The sequence below is a fragment of the Dendropsophus ebraccatus genome, chromosome 3, assembly GCF_027789765.1.
Source record: "Dendropsophus ebraccatus isolate aDenEbr1 chromosome 3, aDenEbr1.pat, whole genome shotgun sequence".
In the NCBI taxonomy this organism is placed as follows: Eukaryota; Metazoa; Chordata; class Amphibia; order Anura; family Hylidae; genus Dendropsophus; species Dendropsophus ebraccatus.
In genome coordinates this window covers 49,368,766-49,388,612 of record NC_091456.1, presented here as the reverse complement: position 1 = coordinate 49,388,612, position 19,847 = coordinate 49,368,766, and the positions used below count along the sequence as shown (strand labels likewise).

At 38.1% G+C, this 19,847-nt stretch overlaps 1 protein-coding gene across 1 annotated transcript in view; it reads right to left on the bottom strand.

Annotated features, from left to right (window-relative positions):
* CNTNAP4 (contactin associated protein family member 4) overlaps positions 1-14,535 on the bottom strand; it is a 199,697-nt gene extending 185,162 nt beyond the window's left edge. The window contains exons 1-2 of the mRNA XM_069963476.1: positions 14,466-14,535; positions 8,376-8,486 (exon numbers count right to left, since the gene is read on the bottom strand). Coding sequence (XP_069819577.1) covers positions 8,376-8,486; positions 14,466-14,535 — 181 coding nt within the window. The remainder of the gene's footprint in view (positions 1-8,375; positions 8,487-14,465) is intronic.
* Between the last annotated feature and the right edge of the window lie 5,312 nt (positions 14,536-19,847).

Genomic DNA, 19,847 nt, shown 5'->3' with positions numbered 1-19,847 from the left:
AAGGCAGAAGTGGTGAAGCATGCGCTATCTTCCCCAGCCAATCAGTTAGAGAGAATCTATCAGCTCGTATTCACCATATGGGATAAAGACTCCCTTGTAGAGATAAAAGACAATGTAAAATGCATATAACAATGCAGCAGTACTTGCTACGACCTGCAGAATTGTCCATTTTTATTGTTTGTTAGCTGATACGTGTATGAGATAATAGAGTGCAGATTTCATCTACCAATATGAAATAGGTATGTATCAATATATTAGTTATCTCTAATGAATGTGCCTTTCCGATGGCAGTTTGCTGGTCGGAATACATAGTATTACTTCCTGTATAAATATCAACATATATCTTAATTAATAGTCACTTCTAATAAAGCCACCTTCTGATAACCAACTGGCGACTGGAACCCTTGCAGGCTTGGCACCTGTCAACAAATTCAGCAGATGCAAAATGCATTGCTATTGGTTGCATGATCTAGAAAGTTAAATGACAAGCATTGATCTTGTTTCCAATGCCCATTATTGATGGTTAGTTTTGGTTGCTAATATCAGTTTGCTTTCTAGTTGCTAATAGCAGTCAGAAGCCACAACGCCCCATGTGACCCATGACATTCATGTATGTTTTGAGTAGAGACAAGCGAATCAAAATTTGCTGCAAAATGGACCATTGATTCCCATGTCCGAGAAGCGAATTCCCGCCAATTCATTAAGAAAATAAGCTAAAACAAAAAAAATTATAGCGGCTGCACAGGCTCCTGATGAAGTGAGCGAAACGTACGTCAGGCTGTCTGTGCTGTAGAGTGGTAAGATGTCAGTGTGGTAGTTGGTGCTCACCCCCTTCCTTTCTGTGTTTGGCTATTTTATTTCTAACTCCTTCTGTCTATAATTTGGGCTTGTACTTATTGCTTGCTGGGCAGATTAGTGGATTTACTTTGTTCCGCTATACACACTTGTGTTTGCCCTGTGTGTTGGCCCTGCACATACAGGAGGTCATCTAATATATATATATATATATATATATATATATTTATATATATATATATAGCTGTGCCTTACACGGGGTGTTCCACTTTATACTGTTTATTTATCATTTGTCCTTAGTCACATATACCCCACTGGCATCTATTCCCCTCTCCAGTTTTGTACTTCTGTGTATCTCATGGTGATAATTATGTAATTTATTATTGATTTAAATAAAGAAATATGTTTTATTCATGTATTAGTTCTGCAATTTTTTATTTGGTTAATAGCAGCTGCACATGCTGTCTGAAGCATCAGTGGACAGGAGAAAGGGATTAGCCATAATCCCTACTACCCGTCCAATCAACTGCAGGCCCCTCTGTGATGCCAGCACCTCCCCCTCTATATAAGGCGGGTCGTTTATGAAGATGGGTGTATGTAGAGGAGAGAGCAGGATCGCAGCAGGCAGTTGGAGCAGGGAGAGGCCGACAGAGCTATTTAGAGACAGAGAGGAGACCATAGGAGGGCTGATTGTGAGGGATTGTTGTAGCTTCCAACCAAGTGTCCAGTTTACCAACTTACTGGGGGCCTCTATGAATTAACTGGGACCAGTGAAGACACAGTGCATATTATTGAGTCACTAGGCACTGTACATCTCTACAATGTTATACAAATTGGGTTTCATTAGTAAACTGAAAGTGCACATTACATAATCAATGCTCGCACTCCACTCCTACTGTGTTATACAAGTTGCGTTTCATTAGATTGGATGATTAACTGGCTAATTGACATGTTTTTTAAATTGTGATTTTCCAATTTTTAAAACTTTTTCAAGAACATGTGACTGTAACAGTCCCGGTACTGTAGATACTATAGTTTTGCCTGTTTTATTGAAATTTGTTAAAGGGGTTGGCCACTTTATAGTAAAATAGGTACAGTAATAGGTACCAGTAAAACTGGTACAGTATTATACAGTAATGTATATACTGACAACAGCTTCCTGTGTACCTCATAGAGCTTAAATCAGGCTCCCCTCCTCAAGGCTGTGCTGCCCACCTCTGTTTTGTTTCCGTCCATAAGGTGGCCGACATGGAGGAGCATGTGACCACGCTCCGCCCTCCTGTGTCCACCATAGGCATTTACAAGCCCAGTAGTGGACAATGGGGGGCGGGGCATGGTCACATGCTCCTCCATGATAGCTATTGTATGGACAGGAACACCACAGAGCAGAACAGCCCAGCCTGGAGGAGGGGAGTCTGATTTTAGCTCTATGAGGTACACAGGGAGCTGCTGTCAGTATATACAGTGAATACACCTACTAATACTGTACACTGAACTATTTTACTATAAAGTGAACACAACACCTACATAGAAAAAACTGAACCTCCATGATTTTTGAACATATCAAAGAAATACTTTATTAGATAAAAAAACACACATAAAATCGTACAACACAGTGAACTGCGACTGAGAAAATACATTAAAAACCAACAAGGAAAACATACAAATGAGGGGTGCTAATGTCAGGCAATGTTAAGAGAGTTGGTCAGGGGTACAATACAATTCATTGGTAAATTACCATAAAATCACCCTGAATCACAACAAACTATACAACATATTATACAACAGTCATTTGTCTTACCCAAATGGAAACGATATGCCAGCCAGACAATTGCCCCCACCCCAACGCACGTTTCGGTGAGCAACCTTTATCAAGGGGTACTGAGTGGTTGGAAGGCCCTGATATAAATACCCATACACCAGATCAAGCGTCCAATCCCCTACACCCCCCGCAGGTGGAACAAATGATAGAGCGTACCGTGTCCATGACGCTCGCCCGTCTGCAAACATGGTCATGTGATTATCGACGTGACGTAAATACGTCATAGACAGGCGCAGGCGTACTTGCGTATAGCCACTATGGAAATCCAGATCTCGCGGCAAGATCACGTGACAATAACACGTCACGCGACCCGCCCATATGAGTCATGTGATCATTACATCAGCGCAACGTCAGTGTATCATAGACGTGCGCAAATGCCATTACAGACATGTACCGAGAAAGTCCAGGTCACGCGGCAGGATCTCGTGATTGACAAGATCACGTGTTCTGTTCACAGTACCATACAAAGAATATATGCGCAGGCGCAGATTATCATGGACTGATAGGTATTAAATCAGTGAAAAAACTCCCGGGATATAAGAAGAAGTTTATGGAAAAAATTATTATAATCTGGTCGGTGTAGTGAAATATAGCAATAATCCAGTGCACCATATGTAAAAATGAAATAAATATCCGTAGAACAGCACAGCACTACACAAATACTGCAATACTGCCACCAAGTGGTTTTGACCACTTGGTGGCAGTATTGCAGTATTTGTGTAGTGCTGTGCTGTTCTACGGATATTTATTTCATTTTTACATATGGTGCACTGGATTATTGCTATATTTCACTACACCGACCAGATTATAATAATTTTTTCCATAAACTTCTTCTTATATCCCGGGAGTTTTTTCACTGATTTAATACCTATCAGTCCATGATAATCTGCGCCTGCGCATATATTCTTTGTATGGTACTGTGAACAGAACACGTGATCTTGTCAATCACGTGATCCTGCCGCGTGACCTGGACTTTCTCGGTACATGTCTGTAATGGCATTTGCGCACGTCTATGATACACTGACGTTGCGCTGATGTAATGATCACATGACTCATATGGGCGGGTCGCGTGACGTGTTATTGTCACGTGATCTTGCCGCGAGATCTGGATTTCCATAGTGGCTATACGCAAGTACGCCTGCGCCCGTCTATGACGTATTTACGTCACGTCGATAATCACATGACCATGTTTGCAGACGGGCGAGCGTCATGGACACGGTACGCTCTATCATTTGTTCCACCTGCGGGGGGTGTAGGGGATTGGACGCTTGATCTGGTGTATGGGTATTTATATCAGGGCCTTCCAACCACTCAGTACCCCTTGATAAAGGTTGCTCACCGAAACGTGCGTTGGGGTGGGGGCAATTGTCTGGCTGGCATATCGTTTCCATTTGGGTAAGACAAATGACTGTTGTATAATATGTTGTATAGTTTGTTGTGATTCAGGGTGATTTTATGGTAATTTACCAATGAATTGTATTGTACCCCTGACCAACTCTCTTAACATTGCCTGACATTAGCACCCCTCATTTGTATGTTTTCCTTGTTGGTTTTTAATGTATTTTCTCAGTCGCAGTTCACTGTGTTGTACGATTTTATGTGTGTTTTTTTATCTAATAAAGTATTTCTTTGATATGTTCAAAAATCATGGAGGTTCAGTTTTTTCTATGTAGGTGTTGTGTTCATAACTAGAACCCAGTATTATTATATTAACACTATATCCCTTCCTCAGATCTTACAATATAGTCTGTAGTGTAGGGGAGATCTGCTATATCTGTATATATGTGTATATTTACTATAAAGTGGCCAACCCCTTTAAGATTCTATTCAAGAATATTAACAGATTTTAGCTAAATTCGCTTCTCTCTAGTTATGAGTCTGGAATGAGGTTATTATCTTGCTTAAATAGTTATTTTAAAAAACGTATGCGACTGTTTCTCCTCACAGTGCTGGTCCGGGAATGTTATAATTTGAGTTCTTATATATGTTGAGTTCTTATATATGTCTTTCAATTTTTTATTCTGTTGTCTCATTGCTTTAGAACGGTTCATAATTTGTTTGTATTTAATATGTTAATCTGACGTCCTATGCTTATTTATTTTCTAAACTCATTAAATGCCAATTACCTTGAAATCAGAGTTTAACATCTGAGTTGATCATGAGTTTAAAATAAAAAAAATAAAAAAGCAATCCATTTCATTGTAGTGTCAGTTATAAATAATACATTACTTGTTCTCAAACTACACCAGCTGGCAACCCACAATGAGACCACATGATATACAAACAACTTTCTCAATCAAGATTTGATTTTCAATGCCCCTGGATGATTGTCAGACAAATAACATCATTTGATCTAAATAGGGCTATTTGTACAGTTGATCTGTCCAAAGTGGGAAAAAAACATAGCTTAATTAGATACCTCTCTCATTATAAATCCTTAGGCCTGTCTTCAAACCATCCTTTTACAATTCCTAGAACAATTATGTGGTTAGTGAAATTAAAGGAATTACCCCATGAATCTGTGTCTGTTGAAAACCTCCCACATGCACCTAAATGTTAGGCTATGTTCACACTTAGCAAATACGGCGGAATTCCCGCCGTGCTTAGTGTTCTGTAGTGAGTGAATTGGAGGGCGCGCTCGTCTGCTTCTTTCCCCTCTCCGGTCAAAGAAGTGGCATGTCACTTCTTTGAACCGAGAACGGTGGCAGCGGAGGAGCGCGTGCTCTCCCTTAGAAGCGCTATGACACACTGAGGCAGGCGGATTTCTGCCACGGAATTCCACCTATTTTACTCAGTGTGAACATACCCTTTGTAAGTAAACATCATAAACATGTCTTTGTCTGAAAAATCTTATTTAATACTAGGTAGCCTATCCCAGAAGAGTGTTCTCCACAGTGTAACCAATTAGGTGTCCATTGCTGCTCTATTGAACCACATATCTAAAAGTGTGTCATGTGGTCATCCAATCACATGGTGGCAGTATTTTGGTTACAGGATATGTTATCACGTTTTTTGTTTTTTTTTTGGATGTATTTTTTCACTTGTTATTTTAAGGCAATAATATTATTTCGAAAATCAAAGGAGAAGTCCAATGGAAGTACAAAAACGGCAGGCAGGCTTGTAGGGGCAAGAAAATGATAAACAATGGCACTCATCGTCCTTGTTCCTCCGATGCACCACTCCTGGGTCCTGTTAACATCAGCTGTCATCTTCCATAATTAACAAAAAATAGCCATATTTATGTCCTAAAAATGACAGCTTTCCAAAAATTTGGTTGAAAACAAACGTTGTGTGAACATGGACACAAGCTGAGACAGGACACACTAGGGCATATACTGTATATATCCTGTCAGATCACAAGCAGCGATTCACCAATGACAATTGAACATGGTGTTCTTTCATAAAATGAACATCTTAAATATAATTTGTGATATGACTTCTTGAACTTCTTTCTGAACTGGCAGTTGTTTTGTTTTATTTTTTTTCCCCACTTCACCTTCTAAGATTTGTAACATTTAAACTTTTTTTTTTTTTATTGACAGAGGTTTAGTAAGACTTATTTTTGTGGGGCAAGTTGTACTTTTTATTGGCATTCTTCATTCTCCATATTATGTATTGTAGAAGTATACAAACATTATTTTTTATATTGAAATTTAAGAAGTTGTCCAGGCTTATTTTTAAAAGATTTTTTTTGTACAATTGTTGTTGGCTGTATAGCAATGTACAGACAAGCATTTATAAGGCCTCTATGTTCTTTTGATGACTAGTATAAGATGTTGAGATATGAGTTGATCCTTAACAATTTAAAAAATCTAGAATAGAATTGGCTGTGGGGTTTAAGAAATCCTTTGCATACGGCCTTTGTTCTGCTAAAAGAAACAGAAGCTCATGCATAGATCTTGGCTCTAGCTAATAGACTATCACATAAAACATAACTGCTTTTGAGAACTTCTGATTTTTCTTGAAAACAAAGGGGTTCCTACTGATTGCAAAATGCATTCACAATGCTTCATTGCTGTACCACTACAGAGAAAATTAGCAGTTACAAAGCAATTCCCCAATGAAATACCTTGTGTTATACCTGTCCTGAGAGACCAAGCAATATAAAACACTGAAAGCAATACTATGATATACGTCAGCATACTTCTTGTGTTTCTGTGGTACTAGCATAACTCCTGTGCATCAAGCTTGATATGTAGGGGTTATGCTAGACTGGAATATATCTTTCAATCCCTACATTCAAGCTCTTGCATGCTCCTGTCCCCTACATCTTAAAAACATCTCCAGAATTCTCCCATTTCTCACCATTGACACAGCTCAGACTCTTACTGTCGCCCTGATTTATTCTAATCTTAAAGCGACTTTGTACCCACTTTCTGTACAAAAAGAGAAGGTGGGAGCTACTAAAAATCTCTAAATGAGATGCTGCCCATGTCCTTTAAACAGAACATATACCAAACAAGACAGAAAGACAAAGAATGGCGCACCCGCAATATAATAATAAATAAATTTGATATCTTTATTTTCAAAACACATAAACAAAACAGCAAATGAACATACACTTAAAAACACCTAAAAAACCCAATCCGGGTAAACCATCACAGGGAGTACTCGTAATAATATACGTGTCCCTCTAACCGCAGCCCCAATAACAAATAAATATCAGGCCCTATATCCTATCTGAACAAATAAGTCAGAACCCTGACTGTTCAAATTACTTATATCCTAAAGTGCACGTGCTCACAAAAATAGCACGAACTAATAAATAAATAAATAAACCTAATAATCCCCCCAAAAAAGTGACCAAGTGCAAAACTTATCCTATCATTTCAGAGAGTCAGGGTCGAAACCATAACAGTATAATCACATATCACCCAGGGCTCTGAGATGGGGCTCCGGTCTGTAACCCTACGCATATCGTCACCTCACGTGACTTCGTCAGGGGGCTGCGGTTAGAGGGACACGTATATTATTACTAGTACTCCCTGTGATGGTTTGCCCGGATTGGGTTTTTTAGGTGTTTTTAAGTGTATGTTCATTTGCTGTTTTGTTTATGTGTTTTGAAAATAAAGATATCAAATTTATTTATTATTATATTGCGGGTGCGCCATTCTTTGTACCCACTTTGTGACCCCCCCAACTACTTTTACCTTCTTTTAGCTGATGAGAAGTTCTTTTTGCTGGTAGGTTTATCCATGCTGGTGTCGCTTTCCAGAGGCCGAAATTAATACTTTATTCAGGCTGTAGCCATGCCAAAGAGGTGTGGCCTAGAGCGATCATGCCCAGGCCAGTGCCGCCTGTGTGGTGTGGTTGTCCATCTCCCCCTGCCTCCCGATCTGCCCTCTGTTCGGCCACACAGTATTAGCAGTCATTGCGCATGCGCTGCCTCCTGGACCCCCCAGCAAAAAAAACTTCTTATCAGCTAAAAGAAGGTATAAGTAGTTGGGGGAGTCACAAAGTGGGTACAGAGTCGCTTTAAGAACTGTAACTCTTTACAAATCAGTCTTCCTTTCTCCAAGCTCTCCCCTCTCCTTACCGCAGCAACTAGGCTCATCTTCCTCTACAGCCGCTACACTGACATCTCCCCCCTGTGCCAGTCACTGCATTGGTTGCCTATTAAATCCAGAATTCAGTTTAAACTCCTTACCCATAAGGCTCTCCAAAGTTGTGCCCTGCCATACATCTCCACACATTTACACACAAATAAATATTATTATTATTGTGTTATATATATAAAAGCAAAAAAACATAAACTTACCATCTCTTCTGTTTAACCTAGCAAACCCGGCACTGTGAGTGCTAGAAAGTGCTGACGAACTTGTAAAGGAAGAAGGAGGGAGCGATGAGGCAAGCTGACCATCACAATCATCTGTGTAAAGAAATCAGTAGTATTACAGCTATTCAGTGATAATAATATAACACCATTTATGCCTCTTTATCCTAACGGTTTGAAACTTAAAGCAGTTATCCGGTACTAGCTCATGTTGCGACCATTTAAGAAAACAGAATAAACATGTTATGCTTACCTTTTTGCGCTCCCACAGTGTCTTGCTACGGTTTCACGGGTGTCCCCCACTAACTATAGCGGCCATTACTTCCAAGTCAACATAGTCTTTGAAGTGACAGTCAACACAAACAATCTCTACAGCACTGTCCCATCTCAGTCAGTGATTGGCTGAGCGGGCTGTAACTCCTAAGAAACAGTGGCTGCAGTCAGTTGGGGACACCAATGACACTGCCACAGGTAAGTATAACATGTTTATATTCTTTTATATGAAAGAATAGTGGGTGTTACCCACTAACCCTAGCTTCCACTACTTCCAAGTTGAGATAGTGTTGGAAGTGACAGCCCGCACAGCCAATCACTGGCTTCAGCACTGTCCTGTCTTAGTCAGTGATTTACTGAGCAGGCTGCCACTCCTGAATAGCAGTGACAGCAGTCAGTTGGGGACACCGTCAACAGTGCCACAGGAAAACAGGGGAGTGTGGAGAGGTAAGCATAACATGATTGTTATGATCTTTTATATGGAAGCAACATGTTAAAATTTACTAGCGCCAGATAACTCTTTTAATTCCAATTGTCTAGCAACAACATTTAAACGTAAAATTTGTTTGTCCCAACCAAATATCCTGCTCAAAACACAATCAAACACTTCAATAATAAAACTACACTACATTTTTCTTATCAGTAACAAAGATGATTTGATCACTGTCTCAATGTGTCCAGATAGCAAACATCAAAGATCTAATTATTGAAGCAATAGATAATCCTATTTTAAGCCCCTATTACACGGGGCAACAGAGAGGAGCAAACAAGTGCTGTCAGCTCTTAAATGTGTCGGCAGTGAGGGGATGAGTACAGTGGGGGCTGCAAGGTTGGCTGCCCGGGTGGTCGCTTGATCGTCTGGGCAGCCCAGAGAGGATGGCAGCAGTCTGCTGACGCTCCTATTCCATGGAGTGACGGCAGCATATCGCTGCTATCATAATCGTTTGTCTTTCAACATGTTGAAAGACAAACGACAGCAACGATCAACTGACATTGTTCATGTCGGCTGATTGTTGCCTTCTATTACACAAAACGATTATCGCCCATAACGGCCGATATGGACTGAATACGGCCTATAATCATTTTGTGTAATAGGGCCTTTAGTCCCATAAGTTTGGCTAATAGGTGGCAAGACCCACTGCAGAACTCCCGGCAAACACCAGGACATTATTTCATAGGTGGCAAAACTTATTGAGACTATTTGAGACTATTGGACCACCTTCTTGCAACTGCTTTAAAATTTGAGTATTTAGCCATAACTGACCATCTGTTTGTAAACTTTTGTAAACTTGTAATCAATGCTGTTTGGTTATGTTATTCTTAAATTTTGTAAAAAAAAAAAAAATCTACAAAAAATAAGTTACATTTTTTAAAAAATATTTCAGCTATCATAGTGGATCTTTAAATTATATTTAACTAAATTTGAAAAGAAAAAAAAAGGAAACACTTTTTTTTTTTAAATATAGCAACTCTTTTTACCATTCCGAAAGTGAAAAGTTTTTATAATAGGGGTGCAAAAACAACAACCTAGCTATTTAAAATACATCTAGATTGAATCTATCTTTTTTTTCCCAGTCTGCCTTCTCCAATAAGTTCTTACCATCTACCTGGTTTAGTTTCTCCACAGAGACTTTAATGAACAACATTAAATATAACAGGGCTATCATGTTGTAGAATGTATATAGTGACATCTGTCATTCCTGATACAAATCACTTGCAAGATGTGCAGACCAAGTGAACTTAACAGATGTTGAATATCTCTCTGGGTGTTGTAAGTCAATCTGGCTATACTTTATCATGAGCTTCAAACATGATCATATTTTAATCATAAAAAATGATAGCTGGTGATTCATTAAACAATGCTGAGGGTGGTGCATCCAAATTAATGTGAGAGAAAATGATCCTCTATGGAATTCCAACTACTAAGGTGACATTTGAATAACACTGAAGTAGCAATGCATAAAATAAAATGCATAAACGTTTATAAAGTTAAATCACATATCTTGTAAATTAGGTACTATTAGATACTATTGCACTTGACTGCATAACGAAAACTGCATCTTTAATGGAAATTAATCATTCCCCCGTGTGTGTAGTTGCTGGTTTAGCTATGTAAATATTTTATAATTTAAACAGCAGATTCATATTCTGATACTGCAATACCTTTTAATAAAATATGTAATATATATATATATATATATATATATATATATATATATATATATATGAGAAATGGTCAGGTCCATGTTTCTCACAAGCCGTCCTCAGGACCTAATAGGTCAGGAGAACAATGCTCCTAAGCTGTTCTCCTCAATGCTCCATACAATGGAGAAAATTATTTATTCAGAATGGCCATGACTCTTTTTCCAGACGGGGTGAGCCAGCTCCCAGCTGTATGCCTCATGCTCATAGGGAATGTGCGTGCCTACTCCTCTAGATTTAAAGGGATTGGATATTGTACTCAATCACCTCCTCTATAAATAAGCACCTGTCCTAATATTCCCTGTTGGAACCTGTATGCTCCCATAGTGTGAGGTCTCAGCTCTCTGCGATTCCTGCTATCTGTGGTTCCTGCCTGTGACTGCTGGCCAGGTTCCAGCTGCGAGTCCTGCTGTGTTCCAGCTTGCTTGCCTAACTCTCTCCAGCTGCACCTCACCCACCGCCACTAGCAAGCCAAGCCAGGGATAGCGACCTGGGGATCGCCTGCTGCAGCAAGTCAATCCCACCTTGCGGATGGCACTGATGAAAACCAGGGGGCCCTTAGACTCCGCTCCCTGGTGTGGCTTACATCATCGCTAGTGGTGGTACAGCAGATCCACAACGTCAGTCATTACAGGGAATAGTAACATTTTTGTTGATCATGTCTGATAAAAGATTCGCTTTAACATAGTTAAAAGTCTTCCCTAATAGGTTTCATGCTTCAGACGGTCAATTTTTGTAGCTTGTCTTTTGACATATTCTCTTGTAACCTTTTTTATTTTTTTTTCCCCGTAGGGGAGGTCTCCAAAATTGGACAAAGTATTATCAATGTAATAATAATATCATTCCCTTATATTTTGATACAAGTTTTTATTAATATTTTTGATTGATACCTTTATTTAACACGAAAAGGTTTATCATGCCCACATATGTGCTTGATTAATTATTGATGATTTAAAACACTTGTTTGAACGTATGTATCCACAGGCTTAAAAAGCTCCTATTGAAGGAGCGAAATGTCGCTGTTTTTCCTGTGTGCAACTTTATGGAATAAATTACTTACTGAGTTCTTAACTACAAGTCTGGAGTGCTGCGGTAATTTTCTATAGTATTCGACTACACCTGTGGACCAAGGTGGGGCGGCAGGGACCTAGCATATAACATTGGACTTGAGTGCTGCGTACTGTGTTTTTTTCCTGGACAAAGTATTAGAGATGTGGTGTCTTTAGAGCTCTATTAAAGTTAAGCAAAGCCAATTTGGTGAATCAAAATTTTCTGTGAATCATGCTCTCAATGTGCTTTATTCTGGGAATCGAATCCATCTGATTTGTTTTGAAAATTTGCAAAAAAAAACAAAACAAAATTATTTTAAAAGGATGATTTTCTACCTTGGGACACAAAGTGATTTGATATCTGAGAAAAAGACTGATATACTCAGTAATGTAGGCACAATGGATTCTGGTAAAGAAAGCTTACTATTTTCCTATGGCTAGAATCATAGGAAAGATAAATGACATGTTTATAATCTGAAGGCACATATGCTACAGAGATGAATAGTCATTCCCACAAAATTTGTCAATGACAAAAACAGGCAGCATGACTCCAAGAAATAATTTGCAGGATGAACCAAATAAAATGAAGTTAATACTGACCCCATATTCCTTAAAAAGTAAGGCCATGTGAACATGGCCTAATAATTAACTAATACAACTGGACCTTCTTTCTAAGTATTTTATACTGTTTTTTAAACTGGGAGAGAAAATAGATCCTTTGGGAAAATTGACATATAGTATGACCATGTTTGAGATCCCTCAAAAAGCTGTATCCTTCAACTTTATTAAACTCCTGGATGATGTCTTATCTCTGTTTAGGACACTCCTAAGGCTGTTCCACACATCTTTGAACTTCCCACCGTTGCTCTTTCTTTTCCTGAAACCACTGCAGATACTGTAGCTCAGAGGTTAAATGGGGAGAGTAGGTACTGCTATGGGGGTTGGGGGGGGGGGGGTGCAACATGCTGCACACTGCTTGCCATACTTTCCTTGAGTCTATTTTCATTTTCATACAGGAATGGAAAAACAGGGGCAAAGGCACAGGTCCCTAGGAGAGGAAACACAGGGTCGGAGATTCAGCTCCCTATAGGTGTCCACCATGCTGTTCTTGTGAAGGTTTTGATGCATGCAAGCATAAACGCTCCAAAGAACAAATTCTCCTGCTGAAATCAATGGGACATTAGAAAGCATGTTTTTGATGGGAAAAATGCATTTTTTTATGTGGTTTTCACCGCAAGCCCCTATACCCCCACTCTTGTATCTGCAATTAATTGTTTTAGTGCAGTTCATTTAAGGGTCAGTTTGTTTTAGAGGGACCCAAATTTTTCAGCAAAGTTCTGCAAAGCTGCCAAACCAAACTTTTGAAAAGTTTGCTCTTCTCTAGATATAACCTAATTACAAATAATAATAATGATTATATACATATATACTTTCCACAGTAGAGCGCACTCCCAGTTCCAGTGCTGGAGTGCCAGGCAACAGAGATTGGATAAAAATCTTCAACTAAATAAGTCCAAGAATTTTGTGGCACATCGGTGTAGTGAAAAAAGTAGTGGTATTTTTTGGTACATCAAAAATCAAGTGCACTTGATTTTTGATGTACCAATAAATACCAATGCTTTTTTCACTACACCGATGTGCCACAAAATTCTTGGACTTATATATATATATATATTTATATGTATATATAGATAGATAGAAGGATTTTGCGCACTATGGCTATGCCTATGGATTTCCAAAATGCTGTTTTTATGAGTGTGTCTTTCCTGGAAGTGTTGGTTATAAAAAGGGAGATTAGTAGGGGTGGTTCGGATGATCCTAAAGGTGCTCCTAAAGGTCCTCCAGAATGGAGTTTACCCTGACTAACAGCACGGGACCGACGCTGAGGAGGAAGAAAAGACACATACCTTCCTCCTCAGTGGCCTCAGCCTCTAACCTTCTGTTAGTCCCCCTTTAAATATAGAGAAAGACTAACTAAGAGAGGGGGAAGGGTTTGGCAAAGTATTTCTAAGATATGTAAAAGCAAATGTTTCAATAAAAATCTATGAAGGAAAGGTGTGCAAAAAAGTACACGAAGCTACGTTCACACAACGTAGAAATAAACGGTCATCGTTATCAAAAGACGGACTTTATTTATGCTGTGTGAACATAGCCTTAGGCTATTATTATATCGCAATGATCATTATTATACAAATACCAGCCATTGTTATAAAATGATGACCATTATTTGATGGCAGTAAAAAAAAAGTCCGTCATTTTGACGATGTGTGAACATAGTCTAATAAGAACAAAACAAGAATGAAAAAAAAAAAACATGTTCATTATTAGCAGCCATCTTTATTAGCAGATGGTCACCTTTTCTTGTAGTACAGCACATTCCTGTAGTGGGAACATAGCCTGGGGCTAAAATCTGTGTTTGAATCCTCAGTGTAAGGCAATTTTCCACAACATTTTTGTTGTTGTTTGACGAATGTCAAAATGACCTCAAAACGAGGACCATCCTAACAGACATCGACAAAAGGCCAAAAAAGATGTGGGAACATAACCTCACCCTGAGGATTCAATGTTTCCTCAACATCTTTTTTTGGCTGTTTAAAACTGTCTTTTAGGAAGGTCTTCATTTTGAGGTTGTCAAATAGACGTAAAAAGACGTGTGAACATAGCCTAAGACTTGAAACTGCAAGACAGGGTCTGCCTCGGATTTCTGCTGAAGAAATCAGTAACACAGTTTTCATATGGCAAAGACTGTTGTGTGAACACACCCTTTGGCTATTTTTTTTTTTTTTTAGCGTAAATATTTGCAGGCATAATTTCAAGATCTGTTTATTCAGCACTGTCATCAATCCAACACACTATAGCATACTCTGCACATGTTCTCATACATAGATGCATTAGCATATACTAACATATTGCTGATTATAATAGATCTGTCATGACAACCTTTACAATTTAATAGTCATAACACCATGATTTATTGCTTAACTCTTCTTGTGTTTTGCCTGCAAACATTTAAAATAGTCAAAATATATATTTCATATTGTCTTAATAACCAGATGTCTGCATATTTGTGCTCTCCTATATCTTTTGTTGCATGACAGTAACAGCTCTGTCAATGCCGTTTATAAACTAATGACTATTGCTACTGCCTAAGTGACAGCTTATAGTGTGCCGCTAACAAGCTATAGTGACTTTTCACATCTTTATTAGGCTATGTTTACACACAGTCTTTATCTGCCCATTTTGATGCCAAATAACGCCTGTTGTTTCAAAATAACGGCCATTATTTGTACAATCCCATCTGTCGTAAAAATAACAGCCATTTCTTCGCCGCAAAGTAATGGATGTCCTAAAAGATGACCATCAAACGGCCAAAAGAAGACTGGCCTAGATCTACTTATGTGTGTCCACCAGAATTTTGGCTGGAAAACTGGCACACAGGATTTTTCTCCTTTATTATGCATTTTAAATCTTTAGACACATGTTTCATTTGCCAATACTCCATGTAATTGCAACATATATAAATGTTCCTGGCATAGAGGGGTTTAAATATTTGTAGTGTTATTTCAGTGTGAGCAGCACCACACACATTAAAGTACCAGAAGCAGACATAGTGATTGACAGCAGCGATCATTTGAACTAAAATTAATAAAAAGTGGTAAAAATTCCCATTTACTCCAGTATGGTAACAATAAAAACGCTAGATAGTAGTGCAAACAGTTCAAGTCCTGGGCAAATCCAGCAGAAAACTCCTCATACATCCCAGACAGCTCGTCTCACAATTTAGACTTACTTCATACTGTATGTCGTATGGTGAGTTAGCAGTTACTTCTATGGGCAAGAATTTTCTATACTGAACTGTATAGCAGGGGTACTAATGCTAGCTATAGGAGCGCTGATAGACCACCTACCAGTAGTGGATTATAATAGGGGCGTTTTGGGCGGCAGCCCGGGGCCCTGAGCTCCTGGGGGGCCCATGACCACCCAAAAAGACTTATACTTTCAGTGGTGTGCTGTCTCCTGGCTACACTTCTGCCATGATTTGCAAAAAAATCACAGTTTTTTTTATGGCAATTTTGCACAAATCAGGACATCATGACATTATCTATACTGTACTATGAACACCGCGCTAGTGCTGCCATAGTCACAATGGATTGGGGGGCCCAGGCTTGGTGAACAGCCCAGGGCCTATGGTAAAGTTAATCCGCCCCTGCCACCTACTACTAAACAAATAATATTATTTTAGGGGATTAAGCAGTTGCATATAATTTGCTTTCTGTATGCTAGTTTTGCATAGACGCAATCCCAGTGTTTGCCTGTTGTTTTCTCAGCCTTCAGCTTCTATTGTTCCAATGTTAATGGGGGTTTTTTTTTACATTTCCAACAGCAACATTGGAACAAAAACATACTGTGATAAGTAAATATACACAAAAGAAGCTGGCAGGGAACACTGGAAACCCGGCACCAGGGGAGCATAGACAGGTAAGCATTACACTTACATGACAGGTAAAGGACCAATGAAGTTGACCATCCTTCCCTTAACTGGTGTACATAGAAATAGATAATGTCCTTTGCAAGTGAGCAAAGAATGTTAAAGCTTTTCATTAGAAAGGGTATATAAACTCAACCACATGATCTATTTTACTTTTATTTGCTTAAGAATTTAGACGATTCCTCACTTCCCTTATATCTAATTTGTCTATATAAGAATTTTATAAAGGCAACAATTTAACACAATATCACAACATGCAATCAAAATAGCCAAAAGGCTCCAGTTACATAACAATAATCGTGTGCCTATGTGTACACAAGCACAGTGTGCATATCAAATAAAGAGAAGCTATTAATTTCACAGCATACATCACACAAAGCTGCCTTTTATTAACCCCTTAAAAACTGTCATCTGTAACAATTGCCATGTTTAAGGAAGTCAGTGACAGAATATATACCTGTCACTGACTGATCAGGATCCCTGCAGCATAGCGATCATTTTCCCTGAGAGACGGGGGTATAATACTTACCTTCATCCCGTCAGATTGCTGATCTTCTCATAGAGTCTGCAAGCTTTGTATGCATAGCGCCGATAATTTGTATGCAATGGCATAGCATTGATCAGTATATGCAATCTCATGATTGTAAAAAAAAAAATTAACCTTGCTTTAATTTGATCTGGACATCAATTACCTTTGGTCATGAAGGTGTTTAAAAAAAATTACAAGCTAAAAAGCAAAGTAACCAGGAGATTACATTGAAATAAAATAATATTTATCTGAAAAACTTGGAGACAAGATTGTTCTGTAGTATGTACAGTATAATTAGTATGAGAATGTCCATTGTTCCATCGACTTTATAAATCCAACCAGCACTATTATTCTGCATGTAATTGTTTAGTATTCTAGTGTTTAGAATTAAAAATAAAAAATAAAAAAATTACACATCCTGACTGTGCAGGACTCCACCACAAATTATGGATGTCAGGTAATAACATAAGAACTCAATCAAGACCTGAAAATGTTAGTAATAATACAAGGAAATAATACACCTGCTTATTGAATAGGCCACAGCAGTAGTACTCTAAACTATGATTTAGAGTGTGCAGTATTACAGTGCTTTTGGAATAACCTTTAACTTCTTATCATGGCAGGTGAACACAATATACACTTTACTTATTATTTTTGTATTATAACAATTATTGATATTATTATGCTAATATAGTCATACATTTTCAAAAAGTAAATGTATGGAAGCCATTAAAGGAACTTTACAGAGGAACCCGTAGTGTTACATTAAAGAGCGGAACCATAGCAAGTAACACGTATAAGATGTCATACAAAGATGCATGAATACAGTGACAACATAGAAAATTTGCATAACAAACAAGAACTAATGTTTTTAGACATAACATTAATTTTGGGGGAAAAAAACCCCATTAAGGTGAGTCACTATAGTGAGATATAATAAATAAGATAATGAGCATAGGAGGATATCCAGTATGACCAAAAGGTATTCAAACAGACTATCATGTCCACAAGACTTGCTCCAATTTTTTACTATGTAAAAATGGTATTCATTTTAATTATCACCACCTGAATAGATAAGATCAATGATTTCCACTTAGAAGCAACATGTATGTGTTCTGTCACTAAAATGAATTAAAATTAATGTTTTCGAACTTGTTCATAACAAATCTCAGTTTAGGAAGTTCAGTTCACTTATATCTAATAACAACACTCATTTACTAATGTGAGAGTGTAGCCAATATTTTCCTCCCAATGTGACATTTAAGAGAGCTTCTGATCACAAAAGTTAATTCAGCTGAGAATATATCAAGAACAATGAAACCATCCTTAATGGTAAAAATATGGCTTCTCAAAAGAAATCTACTTTGGACTGAGAAGGGATGACACATACTAATAAACCTGAGAAATCTGAAGGGTTTCCCTGGTAGATGGGTATATTCAACAAAAATATCATGTAGTGTGGTCTAGGTTCCTGGAGGGAAGTTTGGATTTTCAAAAAAATACTAATAGCTGGGGAGCGAGCATACTAAAGCCACACCTTACCTTGGACTTGTCATAGAGCCAGGGATAGGGATGTGTAGTAGAAAAAGATAAAGTGATTAGTATATATTGTAGTATAAAGGCACATGTGGATTTAGGTTTGTTAGTTCAAGCAAAGATTCAGCTACTATGGGTAGGTGGACCTTAAAACAAAGCAAGTATCTCTATTATTTTTAGTTAGTTGCCAATGTTACCTGCTATGGCTTCCTTGAAAAAAAAAGAAAGGTTCAGAGCCATAAAAAATGATTTCCACAGGAGATGGCACATAAAACTGAATAGAAAATGAATAAATGTAATATTGTATGCATATTCCTTAGTTGTCACGTACAGTCCATTCTTCTTTCTCCATAAAGCTTGCATGTATTTTATGTTGACACCAATGCATGCATCTCATTTAAAGTTCCCATTTAATTAAATTTTGATATTTACAAGCTCTGCAAGACGAAGTTAACATGGATCTAACAGCCTGAGACATTATTTATTCATCCTTAGCTCCTGGAGCATATTCATATTACAGTGACTTTTTCATGAGGGATTTCTTTCAATTTGGATGGTGCAAAAATCAGAGTACCATAGACAAATACCCATAATGACACTGTAATGCATGTACTAATATGTTTATATGCAGAAAAGTCAGACTATTATTATAGTTCCATTTTTCAATTACTCTCACTGGCTAATTTCTTTAAAAGTGTGCTCACAAGAGGAACATTTGTTGCAGAAATTCTGCAAATTCTACATTCCAAGCAGTTATTTATTTTTCCTTTAGCATGTTTGTGGGATTTTTGCAAACCCCTCAGAATGTATGGAACAGTTACAAGCATTTCTGCAATAATTCTAGCTTTACCCTTTAATTTTTCTGAAGTGTAGACATAGTATATATCTTATGGTTATAAGTACAGATCAATAAAAAAAAACAAAAACAAAAAAACCATAGGTTATGTATGTATAACATAACGTTGTAAGGTCCTTATCTTTGGTCAGTAACGACAATCTTTTTCTAGCCAAATATTATTATTATATTATTAATACATTCAAATGCTATTTCAATAACATTACTTTGTAAATAAAGTTGAGTTTGTCATGACCTATTGGCCTGAATGTCTCCTAATAGTCTGGCACTTAAAGTGTACCTGTTTTGCCAATCGGGAGATAGAGTGGGGAGAGGACTGCAGCTGCAGCACATCCACTCTTGACTCTGACCTTAGAAAAAGAGTCAAACTTATCATGGGCTCCTATGGAGGCCGGCTCTTTTTTAAGACTCAGAGCGGGAAGAGGACGCGTTGCAGCTGTGTTACTCTCCCCGCTCTATCTCCCGATCGGTATAGGTCTGAACACTCAGAACCGGACCAATCAAAACTTTTGACATGTCTCTA